Source organism: Pan troglodytes, chromosome 1 (genome assembly GCF_028858775.2).
Source record: "Pan troglodytes isolate AG18354 chromosome 1, NHGRI_mPanTro3-v2.0_pri, whole genome shotgun sequence".
Classification (NCBI taxonomy): Eukaryota; Metazoa; Chordata; class Mammalia; order Primates; family Hominidae; genus Pan; species Pan troglodytes.
Window position 1 is genome coordinate 191,193,594 of NC_072398.2, and position 13,786 is coordinate 191,207,379.

The 13,786-nt window shown below is 56.0% G+C and overlaps 2 protein-coding genes and 1 long non-coding RNA gene across 3 annotated transcripts in view; 2 read left to right on the forward strand and 1 right to left on the reverse strand.

Annotated features, from left to right (window-relative positions):
* BMP8B (bone morphogenetic protein 8b) overlaps positions 1-13,786 on the forward strand; it is a 32,001-nt gene that overhangs the window by 11,302 nt on the left and 6,913 nt on the right. The window contains exons 2-4 of the mRNA XM_016959777.4: positions 2,796-2,985; positions 3,379-3,527; positions 13,061-13,255. Coding sequence (XP_016815266.2) covers positions 2,796-2,985; positions 3,379-3,527; positions 13,061-13,255 — 534 coding nt within the window. The remainder of the gene's footprint in view (positions 1-2,795; positions 2,986-3,378; positions 3,528-13,060; positions 13,256-13,786) is intronic.
* LOC134807216 (uncharacterized) lies at positions 964-4,177 on the reverse strand. Its single transcript, XR_010147067.1, has 2 exons — positions 3,871-4,177; positions 964-3,758 (listed from the first exon to the last, which is right to left on the reverse strand). It is a non-coding gene; the product is annotated as an uncharacterized LOC134807216 (long non-coding RNA).
* On the forward strand, positions 6,510-8,309 carry OXCT2 (3-oxoacid CoA-transferase 2). Its single transcript, NM_001319874.1, is given in 1 exon segment — positions 6,510-8,309. A coding segment is annotated over 1 exon segment (1,554 nt). The 5' UTR covers positions 6,510-6,576; the 3' UTR covers positions 8,131-8,309.

The window sequence follows — 13,786 nt, forward strand, 5'->3', positions numbered from 1 at the left end:
GAGGCCCAAGGGACAGATGGCAGGGCCAGCACAGGGAGGGCCCTGGGACACTCTTCCTGTGGGCCCTTCGGGGCCGGGGAGGGTCTGAGGGGAGATGGGACAGGTCACAGGCCACAAGATTCTGCTCTGAGCTGGAGGATGAGGGTGTCTTTTGAAGTCCCACTTTTTGATCAGAAATAAGACAGATTTAGGTTGTCTGGGTGAGACTAAATTGCCCAGAGCACAAAAATAGCCAGAGCCCTTGTTGATGTTGGGCTGAGGGTCGCAGAGTTTGGCATCTGGAAGCCTAGCCTGGAGTGGCAGGCACAGGGCCCCAGATGTGGCCAGCAGAGGCCAACTCCTGCCCACAGGGCCTTTCCTGGAAGCGTGGGGTTGCTTCCGAAGTTTGCTTTATCCAAGGCTGGAGGAGGAGGCTGAGGGTTCCATCAGCACAGATTGGTGATTCATGATTGTTTATTTTCCCAGGAGCCACATTAAGGTGGTTTAGAAAGCAAATTCATTTGCTGCTTCCCCAGACAGAAGCTGGTTCAGCGTGAGACCATTTGGGGCAGCTTTTATGATTTTGTAGAAAATAAACATTTAGAGGTGCTTGTGGAAACAGGTATAGCTTGGTCTGTTTCCTGTGACCAACGAATTGCTCTCTGCATATGTCTTTTCATATTTTTGCCAATACATCTTTGGAATTCTTGTGTCAAATGTAATTTTGCTAGGTATTGCTAAATTCCTCCTCTACACAGCATTCCTATCAGCAACGCCTGAGAGAATGTTCATGTCTGATCTTAATCTTTTTCCTTCTCAAAGGCCATACGGAGCACCCTATGAAAAGCACCTATTACTCTTGAGCCCATAACCTTTTCTGTTTCCTTCATAGCATTTACAGTAGAACAATAGAAATGACATCCCATATTTTAGTTGCTTTTTGTTTGCATTTTTTGTCTTCCGTTGGACCGTAAACTCCCTGTGTGTGGAAAAAGTATCTTGTTTATTGTTGTATTGCCCAGAACAGTATTGTACATACAGTAAGAACTGAATAAATTTATTTCTAAATTAAACATGATGAATTTATTAGATGAGTGAAAGAATACATTTATTTAGAAAAACTTAATTCAAAGTATTATTTCTGACCAAAAAGTAAGACTTCAAAAGACACCCTTGGGTGCTGTGGGACAAGGCACGTTCTTTCCTTCTCCACCCTGGGCTGGGATGAGCGGCCACCTCCTCCTGCCCACACATGTCTGGCCCCGTCCCCTGCCCCGCACAGCTGTTCGCCTACCCATGGCCGGACCAGGTCCCCACCACGAGGACAGGAAGTGCTCCCCACATCCGCCTCGGCCCGCACAGCCTGGTGCTTTTACAAACCTGACCGTGGTCACTGAGCCCAGTAACCACAGAGAATTTTTAAAAAGACTCACAAACATATCATTGAAATCTCAGTGCTGGGTTTTGGGGAAGGCACTGGGCGGCTCCCACCCCTGCTTTCCGGAAACACAGATTTCTAGAGTTTGAAACGGATGGGAGGCTAAAGTGAGACTGCCCTAAATATAGCGTCCTGGGTATTTTCGGACACCTGGGGAAATGTGGGCTTTATTCCGCAACTGCAGCCTTTGTTTGATTGGCAGGCCAGTCCCTGCCACGGGGCCCTGCTGCCCATCTCACTTCCAGCCTGGCCTCTACCCTTGCCTCCACTGTGTCTTCTAATTCCCCTCCAACCACACCGCCTCCCTGCTGCCCCCGTCCCCTGTGCTTCCCACTGGCCAGAGGCGCAGCCCAGGCTCCTGGCCCGGGATTCGCACCCTCAGCAGGCAGGCCGCAGCAGAGCTCATGTGCCGTCCCCAACATCGCTGACCTGTGGGCGCCTCCACCCTGTGCATGCGAGGTCCCCTCTCCCTAGAGCACCCTCCCTGCCACCTTCTCCACCTACCAAGACCCATCCCACCCTTCAAAGCCAGTTCAGATGCCACCTGCTCAGATCCCATCACCCAGTGAGACCCTCCGACTTCCCCGGCACCTGACTGGCCTCTCCGGGAGTTGTCACTCCTGCCCTGGTTTTTCTTGTTCCTTTCCACATTTCCCTCCTTCCTCTTCCACCTTGTTCCAGAAAGGAAACGTGGGTCTCCTGCCCTCTGCTGTTTCCTGGTGCTTGCTTTCCCTGCCCTGCCCTCAGACCCCTCTGCTCTGGCCCTCTGCCTTGGCTGGCCGGCCCCTGCAGGGCCCGTCTCCCTGACACCATGGCAGATTCGCACTCATGCCTCAGCCCAGCTCAGCCGTCAGCCCTGAGCCCTCCCCTGCCGCACCTCCCATCCAGGCAGTGGGCAGGCTCTGGATGCCTTGTGTCCCCTGAGATGCCGTCAGTTATGTCGGTTATGTCCCTGTCTACCAGGTTTCCCTGCAGGGCCGGGGCCCTTTTCTGCCTTGGGTCCAATGTCCATCTTCCCTTTAGCCTGGAAGTTCCCAGAGGAGGCTCCCTCCTCTGTCTCATCTCTGAGTCCCAGGACCACCCGGGCCGAGAAGGGGGCGCAACGCGAGTTCAGGGTTTGGAGCCTGGGGCCTGCTGAGCACCAGCCAGCTGCGGGGCTCAGGGTGAGCCTGGCTGCAGGGCCTCTTGGCCCTGTCTACACCCCGGGACCAAGCCTGGAACAGACGTTTGCACTAAATGAAGCCGGCCCCACCCAGGCATCCCTGGGTCCCCTCCACCTTGAGTGGTGGGTGGCTGGGGGCGGTGGCTCACACCAGCTCTGCCCCCTCCAGAGCCCGAGCCATTCTGAGTGCCAGCCCAGCGCTGCTTTGTCTTCTAGTGGAGCGAGACCGTGCCCTGGGCCACCAGGAGCCCCATTGGAAGGAGTTCCGCTTTGACCTGACCCAGATCCCGGCTGGGGAGGTGGTCACAGCTGCGGAGTTCCGGATTTACAAGGTGCCCAGCATCCACCTGCTCAACAGGACCCTCCACGTCAGCATGTTCCAGGTGGTCCAGGAGCAGTCCAACAGGTGCCTTCCCCTTGGCCCCGGTGCCCCACCTAACCCCCCACCTCACAGTCTCATGGTCAAGGCAGCCCAGCAGGGAGTCGTGGTGGGCTGAAAGAGAGCCTCAAAGATGGGAAGGATGCTTGGCCCGAGGCCCCTGCACTGTGGGAAGAGCCCCAGTGACAATCCTGACTTCAAGTCCCTGCCCTGCCATCCTGGCTCTGGGGACTTGGACAGGTCACTGGGCCTCAGTTTCCCCATGTGTACACCTCTGTGGGCTGAGGCAATGAGATGAGGCTCAGAAGGGGCACAGCCAGAAGTTAGGTGGGAGACGCTCCGGTGACAGCCCCCAGTGGGCCCTGGAGACACGGAGGCAGCTGTGCCGGCCGCCGGTTAATTGTTCTTTCATGTCCACAGGGAGTCTGACTTGTTCTTTTTGGATCTTCAGACGCTCCGAGATGGAGACGAGGGCTGGCTGGTGCTGGATGTCACAGCAGCCAGTGACTGCTGGTTGCTGAAGCATCACAAGGACCTGGGACTCCGCCTCTATGTGGAGACTGAGGATGGTGAGGCTGGGGGCTCTGCAGCCCCTGGGGCTTCTCTGTGCCAGCACAGGCAGCGGTAGTGGCTTCCTGTGGCCCTGGGTGCCCGGCCTCACCAGCTGTGCCCGCTGCAGGGGTCACTGAGGTCCAGGGCACAAGGTCTGGCCTAGTGGGGGTGCTCCCTCCTCTCCCTCTGCTTCCCAGGAAGCAGGCGGCTCTTCCCACGGAGCAGCCTCCACCTTGGGAGTTTCTGTCCTGGGAAGGGAAGGAGGGGAAGTGGCTGTACCCTCAGGCACTGAGGCCAGGAGGCTGGGTTTGAAACCCAGCTTGGCAGTGCCCTGCCTCAGTGACCTTGGCTGGGACTTACCTTTCCAGACCCCGTCTTCTCTTCCGCAGGATGGGGATTCACGCCCTTGTTCATTCCACAGGTGACACTGGGGAGAGCCTCTTTTATGCCAGACAGTAGGAATACAGAGGCCAAAGTGGGCACGAGATGGGTGTGTTTGAGGCCCGGCAAGGGGGCGCCATGGAGCAGCGGTGAGGGCGGGGGTCCCAGGGGCCATTCTGAGTCAGGGTAAACCAGGGCCAGGTGCTGGGGTTCTTAGCATCATTTATTTTATTTACTAGCAGTGGAGGACGACAGGATCTGATTCAGGTTTTAAAAGAGAACCCTCTGAGATGCCCCCCTCTCGGGGTGGAGCAGAGCTCCCCACCCCTTCCGTGGGCTGCACCCAATGACTTGCTTCCCGAAAGTACGGTGTGGACAGGGCGTGGGGGACCTGACACGCAGCGCCTCAGCCAGGTGAGGAAGGCTCACTGCAGTGACCGGCACGGCGCTAGCATGTGCCCTGGGTGTAAGGGAAGGAGAAGGCCACTGAGCCTCAGAGGGCCCCCTCTGTGAACCCGAAACCCCAGTCCAGCCACAAGAAAACCGTCAAACAAACCCAAAGAGAAGGGCTTTCCGCAGAATACCTGACAAGCGCTTCTCAAAACCGCCAAGCTCATCAAAAAAAGGGAAGGTTGGGAAATTGGAGGAGCCCAGAGGCACCTAAGAAGACCAGCTCAGTGCATGTGGGGTCCTGGGTTGAGTCCTGGACCAGCAACAGGGCATTAGGGAGAAGTTATGAAATCCAGATCGATCATGGTGTTTACTTATTAATAAGGTATCAGTATTGGTTCATTAGTTATGAGAAAGGTACCCTACTAGTGTAAAATATTAGCATTTCCCAGAGGAAACTGGGTCCAGGTGTATGGGAACTCCTTGTGTAGTTTTTTTTCTTTGAGACAGGGTTTGGCTCTGTTGCTCAGGCTGGAGTGCAGTGGCACAATCACAGCTGACGGTAACCTCCAACTCCTGGGCACGAGCGATCCTCCCACCTTAGCCTCTGTACTATCTTTACAAAGTTTTATGTAACTATCAACTGTTGTAAAATTAAAACTTAATATATGCATAAAATAAAGAACCCCCTGACTTCAGTGGAGAGAGCAGACTGAGATGGACAAGAGTGAAGTCAGAGAGACGTGTGGGGGCCCCACAGTGGTCCAGGTGGGCGCTGTGAGCGACTTGTTGGTAGCAGTGGAGATGGAGAAAGATGAGTCGATTTCAGTGTCAGGACATGCTTATAGCTGGCGAGGAGGTGAGGGAACAGGAGGAAGCCTGAATGATGTGTGGTTGGAGCCAGTGGATTTTTTTCAATAGATTTTTCTTTTGGGGGAAAAGATAGATGAAGGGCAGGTTTGAGGTGGGTGGCCAAGGGTTCTCTTTTGGCTGGAATATTACTGACCCCCCTGGGATGTTACTGAGATCACTGGTCCTCATGGAAATGCCATTACAGGGACCGGTGAGCGTGAAGACCCAGGCGAGGGAGGTGCTGGCATGTAAGTGGATTTAAAGCATGGGATGGGACCAGGTCATCTAGGGAGGGAGGGTAGTGATGGAGAAGAAAGAGGGCCTGGCCCAGAGCCCTGGGACCTCCAACATCCAGAGACCTCACAAGGAGGGGCCACAGAGAGCCCACAGAGACCAGCCAGGGAGGGAGCAGGACACCTGGAGGATGAGGTGACCCAGACGCCAGAGTAAAGTGTTTCCAGAAGCAAGGGTTTGTCATTTGTGTACTGCTGTGGGCACTGAAGGCAAGAACAGAGAAGTGACCAAGGGTTTTGCCATCACAGAGGTTGTTGATGACCCAAATATCCGTGGAGTGTGGGTCTGACTGAGGAGGTGGAGGGAGACAGGCAGTGGAGGCAGGAGACAGCTCTTTCCAGAACCTTTGCTGGGGAAGGGGAGCAGAGACATGGGCTGGGGCTGGAGAGAACCCAGGACAAGGCAGGTCCTTTCCAGGTGAGGAGCCGCCTGCACGCTGCTGTGGTGATGCAGTGATTCTGTGCAGAGGGAAGAAAACTGCAAAATTCCGCACAAGTTGGAGCAGGGAGCTGGAGTGGGGGAGGTGGAGAGGGCGGGGGGATGCAGAGGACAAGACTGGGGGCCTCTTCAGAGCAGGGACCCTTCCTGATGGAGGTGAGGGATAGTGTCCCCACTGTCGCAGTGAGGGGTGAACCTGAGCTCTGGGGGGCTGTAGTGGGGCAGGCACTCACTCTCCGGGTTGTCACAGGATTAAAGGAGGGTGCTTGGCACAGAGTGATGCCCAGTGAAGGTGTTCATGAGCGTCGGTGTCACCCAGCGGCGCCTGCTCATTGGACACTTGGTGTCTTTAATGAGCTGGGGAAGCTGGGGGGAAGCTTGGGCGGGGTGGTTGGAGTTTGTGTCTGAGGCTCCACTGGGGCAGGAGGGGACCTAGCCTGTGCCCTTCTCGCGGAGCCTGACCTCAGCTCTGTCCTGCGCCCGGGCCTGTGCGCTGGACACGGAGGACTGACTCGGGGGCCCCCAGCCCAGGGCGGAGCCGGCCCCCTCCCTGTTGCGGGTCGCGGGCCTGGCCTAGAGCCTGCGCCTGGCCGGGGAGACCTGCTGGGAGGGAGTGCGTCAGGGCGCGGGCGCCGCCCTGCTCTGTGACGCGCGGCCCGAGGTGCACGCAGGGCTCACACCGCCTGTCCTGGCCTCCGACCCGGGCCGACTATGGCAGCGCTGCGGCTCCTGGCGTCGGTGCTCGGGCGCGGGGTCCCCGCCGGCGGCTCAGGGCTCGCGCTGTCCCAGGGCTGCGCCCGCTGCTTTGCCACCAGTCCCCGGCCCCGTGCCAAGTTCTACGCGGACCCGGTGGAGATGGTGAAGGACATCTCTGACGGGGCGACCGTCATGATCGGGGGCTTCGGGCTCTGCGGCATCCCCGAGAACCTGATCGCCGCGCTGCTCAGGACCCGCGTGAAAGACCTGCAGGTGGTCAGCAGCAACGTGGGCGTGGAGGACTTCGGCCTGGGCCTCCTGCTGGCCACCAGGCAGGTCCGTCGCATCGTCTGTTCCTACGTGGGCGAGAACACCCTGTGCGAGAGCCAGTACCTGGCAGGAGAGCTGGAGCTGGAGCTCACGCCCCAGGGCACCCTGGCCGAGCGCATCCGCGCGGGGGGCGCCGGGGTGCCCGCCTTCTACACCCCCACGGGCTACGGGACCCTGGTCCAGGAAGGGGGCGCCCCCATCCGCTACACCCCGGACGGCCACCTGGCGCTCATGAGCCAGCCCCGAGAGGTGAGGGAGTTCAACGGCGACCACTTCCTTTTGGAGCGCGCCATCCGGGCAGACTTCGCCCTGGTGAAAGGGTGGAAGGCCGACCGGGCAGGAAACGTGGTCTTCAGGAGAAGCGCCCGCAATTTCAACGTGCCCATGTGCAAAGCTGCAGACGTCACGGCGGTGGAGGTGGAAGAGATCGTGGACGTGGGGGCTTTCCCCCCAGAAGACATCCACGTTCCTAACATTTATGTAGATCGCGTGATAAAGGGGCAGAAATACGAGAAACGAATTGAGCGCTTAACGATCCGGAAAGAGGAAGATGGAGACGCTGGAAAGGAAGAGGACGCCAGGACGCGCATCATCAGACGCGCAGCTCTGGAATTTGAGGACGGCATGTACGCCAATCTGGGCATAGGCATCCCCCTGCTGGCCAGCAACTTCATCAGTCCCAGCATGACTGTCCATCTTCACAGTGAGAACGGGATCCTGGGCCTGGGCCCGTTTCCCACGGAAGATGAGGTGGATGCCGACCTCATCAATGCAGGCAAGCAGACGGTCACGGTGCTTCCCGGGGGCTGCTTCTTCGCCAGCGACGACTCCTTCGCCATGATCCGAGGGGGACACATCCAACTAACCATGCTTGGAGCCATGCAGGTTTCCAAATACGGCGACCTGGCGAACTGGATGATCCCTGGCAAGAAGGTGAAAGGCATGGGCGGTGCCATGGACTTGGTGTCCAGTCAGAAGACCAGAGTGGTGGTCACCATGCAGCACTGCACAAAGGACAACACCCCCAAGATCATGGAGAAATGCACCATGCCGCTGACCGGGAAGCGGTGCGTGGACCGCATCATCACCGAGAAGGCCGTCTTTGACGTGCACAGGAAGAAAGGGCTGACGCTGAGGGAGCTCTGGGAGGGCCTGACGGTGGACGACATCAAAAAGAGCACGGGGTGTGCCTTTGCTGTGTCCCCGAACCTCAGGCCCATGCAGCAGGTGGCACCCTGACGGGACCTGGATCTGGGCGGGGTGGTGCGCTCCTCAGGGCGGGTGCCACCGGGTTCCCCAGGGGAATACATGTCCTCAGCTCTGGGAGGGGTTTGCTACTGGCCTCCTACTTTCCTCCCTAGGTGGACAGTGCTCCTCTAGAGAGCTGCGACTTTAATTAAAAACAACAGGAAAACAGATCAGTTCCTCACTGTGTTTCTCGAGCACTGCAAGGCGCAGGTCTGCAGTGGTGAGGAATGGATGTCCGCTTTGCTCTGTGATGTTTACACAGAGCGTGCACAGCTCAGCGCATTCACAGCAAGATTTCATTCAAGCGCCTCCCTCGTACTTGAACCATGAAATGGAGATAAAAACTGACGAGGGAGAAAATCACTCAACCCAGAGTACACCTGAAGGGACATTTTACTACTGCAGTGAGAAATAGGCGAGCAAAGATGTGAGTTTGTGATTGGAAGACATGCTATCTTCACGAGCTTGTTTTTTCTTTTTCCTTCTCTTTCTTTTTTCTTTTTTTTTTTGAGGCAGGGTCTGGCTCTGTCGCTCAGGCTGGAATGCAATGGTGTGATCTCACTGCAACCTCTGCCTCCTGGGCTCAAGCAATCCTAACTCAGCCTCCTGAGTAGCTGGGACTACAGGCGCACATCACAATGCCTGCTTATTTTTTTTTATTTTTAAAATTTATTTATAGAAATGGAGTTTCACCATGTTGCCCAGGCTGGTCTTGAACACTTGAGCTCAAGCGATCCACTTGCCTCAGCCTCCCAAAGTGCTGGGATTACAGACATGAGCCACTGAGTTGGGCCAATTAACCTTAGCTTACTGTAATTTTTTTTTCTTTTTTAGACAGAATCTCGCTCTGTTACCTAGGCTAGAGTACAGTGGTCCAGTCTCAGCTCACTGCAACCCCTGCTTCCTGGGTTCAAGCAATTCTCATGTCTCAGCCTCTCAAGTAGCTGGGATTACAGGCATGTGCCACCATGCCTAGCTAATTTTTGTATATATATTTTTAACAGTAGAGATAGGGTTTCTCCATATTGGCCAGGCTGGTCTCAAACTCTGGGCCTCAGGTGATCCACCTGCCTTGGCCTCCCAAAGTACAGGCTTGAGCCATTGCACCCGGCCTTCTTGAACGTTTTTATCCGTTATCTGGTATTTCTTCTGGGGCCTTTGTTGTTAAATTTTGTTTCCCTGAAGCCTCCCCTCCTCCTCCCACATCTCTCCTCCTGGGACCTATGAGATGTTAAGCTTCTAGATGTCCGTAGAAGGAAAGCAGGACCATCTCCAAGGGAAGGGACCGGGTGATGGGAGAGACTGAGAGGGGAGAGGCTGCCGGTGCTGAAATCCACCAGAAAGCTTCCTCTATCTGTGTGTGGCCAAAGGCTACAGCCTAGGACAGGAGGAGTTCTAGAACCCTAACCAAGGGACTAGATGAGTTTTCTCAGCTTCATTTGAATTGTTCCTGCATCATTCACACCAGACACTTAGGCCCTCCTCTCTGGGATGGAGGCCCAAACTGGCCACTTGTGTGATGGTCCGTTGTAACCCAAGAGGCTGTGAGGCATTTCCTCCTGAATCTATAGTCTCAAAAACTAAAATTAAGATTGTGCGTGTGTGTGTGCATGCACGCGTGCACACGTGCTGTTGACAACCAAGCCTGGCCTGGTGCATGCACAGCATAAGTGTAGCTCTGGGGGTTCCCAGGCCATTGGGGGCATGTGGTCAGAGTAGTAAGTTCTCACTGGTCAAGGACAGACTTTCCAAGGGGCCCATTGGAGCCTCACCCTGCAGGAAAGGCCAGATCCTGGGAAGGAGAGCAGGGCAGGGAGAGTTGGCGCTCATGGAGGGCACAGACTGGGGGTGTGGAAAAGGGGCCAGGGACTATGGCTGGGGTTGGGGGCTTGAAATGAAATGTCATCTAGTGGGCAGTGGGGTGCCTTTTGGGGCTCCTGGAGAGGGGCACCTGATTTGCCCTGGGCGTCAGTTTCCCAGGAGCAGTGTGCAAAAGGCTGAGGTATCTAGAAGCGGACAAGTGACCCTCTGGGCCTCCAACTCCGCCTTTCTGGAAGGGGCCTGCCCACAGCTGGGCAGCCTGAGAGTCCCCCACCTTGACTGCTTGGCCTTCCCTGCAGCCAGCTGGAGCCAGGGAGTCCTGCCTAAGAATGGGTGGGTAAGAAGCAGAGCTGATGGAGAAGGGAGGCTCTGGGCTCTGGAAGGAGAGGGCTGGGGATGGGGGAGCTTCTCCAGGCCTGCCAGATGCAGGGCTCTGAACCGAGACCCACTGTTAGTCCCCTTTACCACCCCCCATCTTGCCCAGCCACATCCAGCTGGGCCCTGCAGTTTGCTGGAAAAGTATATGACAATCCTGGCTCCGACCCACCTTGCTCTGGGACCTTGGACAGTTGCTGCTCTCTCTGGGCCTTAGTTTCTGCTTCTGTAAAATGGGAACCTGGGATTAGCTGCTTCCAAGGTTCCCTAGTCAGGCTCGCCTGGCCTGTGAGACCTACAGAGGGGTTCCCAGCACCCAAGCCAGGCCTGGCTCAGAGGGGCTTTGTGAGGGTCTGTGGTGTAACTGATCTAATGCGACATTCTGTCCTGTGTCTGGGAGACCCCCCATAAGACCCTTGAACACAGCTGCACAGAAGCAAATAGTGAGGAAAGCCTGCAGGACTGATGGCCTCCCAGGCGCACAGAAGCAAATAGTGAGGAAAGCCTGCAGGACTGATGGCCTCCCAGGCCCCATGGCAGGCAGGGCTCCCCAGGGAGTCACAGGACAGAGCTGCAAGTGGAGCCAGGAGGGCTGCCCTGGGCCCCAGGCAGTCCCCATGTGTCAGCCAGTCTGCAGAGTGACACTCCAGTGCCCGGGCTGGTGACCATCACCACCCCACTCAGGCTGCTCTGTTCTCTCCCCATTGTGACCTCACTTGTCTTTTCCTCTGTGCCCCAGCTCTGTTCCTTGTATTTCTGCTGCTTCCCCATAACCTTGACTCACCGTGACTCAAGCCCTGCCCAGTGGATTCTCTCTGGGCCTCCTTCCCATGTTAGCATCTGCAGCTCACAGCTTCCCTGTCTCAGCAGCTCTTGTCCATGCTCGTGAGAGGGAGGGAGCCTCTCCTGCCAGTGCATTTGTTTGTGGCAGATGATGTCACAGGTCAAAGGTTGGTCTCTGGATTCACTGGTTGTTCAATCAAGTGGCCAAGGGACACCAGGGCTGAGGCACAGCTGCTTAAGGGCTGACCTTTGAGTGGGACTGAGGGTGGGGCAGGCAGTGTCCTTGACCTGTAGGGTGTACTGGAGAACTACGTAGGAATAAATACATCTGTATGTATAATGTCTGTCTAAGCGTATGTTCATCTGTGTGTTTATGCAAACATATGCATGTGTGTACATACGTGTGTACATCTGTGCTTATAACATGGAGGTGAAATGTACTTTCGTGTAAACTGAACAACTGGTACTGTTTAAAGAGACATGAAAATGAGCTGGTAATCATGCTTCTGCAATTCAGTATCAAGAAATTTCACCCATGCATGGAGTGAAGAGGCTCCATTGCACTCCCATCTTTATCATGAAAGCCAGGAAATAACCTACATGTCTATGATGAGCCAATATCAAGTAAATTACAGTATACTACACCAAGGGATTTTATAAATTTGAAATGTTTATTGTGGAGACTTCTTTAAACAACCAGAAAAAGTTTTGTGTTTTGTTTTTTTTTTCTTGAAACACACTCTCATTCTGTCGCCCAGCTGGAGTGTGGTGACACAATCACACCTCACTGCAGCCTCAACCTCCCAGGCTCAAGCAGTCCTCCCACCTCAGCTTCCCAGGAAGTTCACCACCATGCCCAGCTAATTTTTGTTTTTATTTTTTTGTTGAGACAGGGTCTCACTATGTTGCCCAGGCTGGTCTCAAATGCCTAGGTTCAAGCAATCCTCCCACCTCGGCCTCCCAAAGTGCTGGGATTACAAGCGTGAGCCACCTTGCCTGGCCTCAAAAGTTTCTTAATTGCTTTTACAATAGAAAGGTTATTGAAATCCAAACAAGTACAGGATGACACACAGTTTTATTGGTGAGGCTTGGCATCTCCAGGGTTAGTTATCATGTTTTCAGCGGCATCCTCAGTCTGGAAGTGGCTGTGGGGGACAATCCCGTTTACAGGCTTCACTCCTCCTGGGGCTGAGGCCCAAGTCAGATCTCTGTTTCAGCCTTTTCTTTCTTTCTTTTCTGTCCATAAGCCCAGCTCGTGCATAAGAACTCGGGCTCTGGAATGAGACTGCCGCAGGCTGAAACCTGGGCTCTGGGACTTGGTTCAATGTTTCTGCTCTGCCTGGCATCTCCCTTGTGGGCATCAGGGAGACAGTTAATGCCCTGCTCTTGGGCTGTGCCCAGCAGAACAAGCACTCACTAAACCTGGCAGATGCTGCCATGAGCTGTCTCGGTGATAAGTTTGACATTCACACCCCAGAAAGTGCGGGACGGAAGACAGAACACAGGTCTCGGGGTCCTTGGACCAAGGTGGGAGCGCTGGTTCTCGGAGTCACTGGCAGTAGGACTCTGGGTCTCCTGTGAAGTAGGAGCTGCAGGGTTACTGTAAGGACCCAGTGAGGTGATCCATGGGAAAAATCTTCCAACTTGTAAAACACTTCACAAATGTTATTATTTGTGATGCAGCTGTCACTAATAACACCGCCTGCAGCTCACTGAGCACCCCCTCCCACCTCCTCCAAATCTGTGCCCAGGAGAGATGTGGACTGGCAGGGGCTGGACCAAGGACTCCAGGCTTCAGATGTGGAAACTGAGGCTCAGCAGGACCCCTTGGGTCCTCAGCCTCCACGTTCCTGGACCTGCCCAGGCCCCGGCAGAGAGACCGCTGCTGTGTCTGCTGCAGGGCCACTGCCCGTGAGTGACCCCTCTCTCCTTTCTGTCTCAGGGCACAGCGTGGATCCTGGCCTGGCCGGCCTGCTGGGTCAACGGGCCCCGCGCTCCCAACAGCCTTTCGTGGTCACTTTCTTCAGGGCCAGTCCGAGTCCCATCCGCACCCCTCGGGCAGTGAGGCCACTGAGGAGGAGGCAGCCGAAGAAAACCAACGAGCTGCCGCAGGCCAACCGACTCCCAGGGATCTTTGGTGAGGGTCGGGCAGGCTGGGGCCAAGGCCCTGTGGGCTTCTGGCTGAGAAAGGCAGGGCGAGAACCAAGTGGTGGCCCAGAGCCCTCAGGCTCAGGTCGGTTCAAGCTGATGGCCACTCTCCAGCCACCTTTCCTGACACCATCTTTGCCCTGATGCACCCTGGTGACCAGCAGGGTCCTGGCTGTCCTGGCTGTCCTGTCCTGTCCTGGCTGTCCCTGCTGCCCAGAAGGCCCCCTCTCTCCCCCTTGCTCCTCCAGGTCTTTCTCAGGAGCCTCCTTCAGAATCAGCTGCCCCTTCCCTGGGAGCCGCAGCCCCTCATGACCTGCGGTTGTGCCTGGGCACCCTGCGGGATCCTCAGTTGCTTATGCGAGTTTTCTCCCCGACTGGGCCAAGCCCTTCAGGATCAGGGACAGGCCTGACCCAACCCCGTGCCCTCCTTCCCAGGGAGTCGGCCCTTGACTGGCCTGGTCGTGAGCCACTTGAACCTCGGGAATGGGTGTGGCAGGAGAGGGTGGGCTGGAGTCACAGG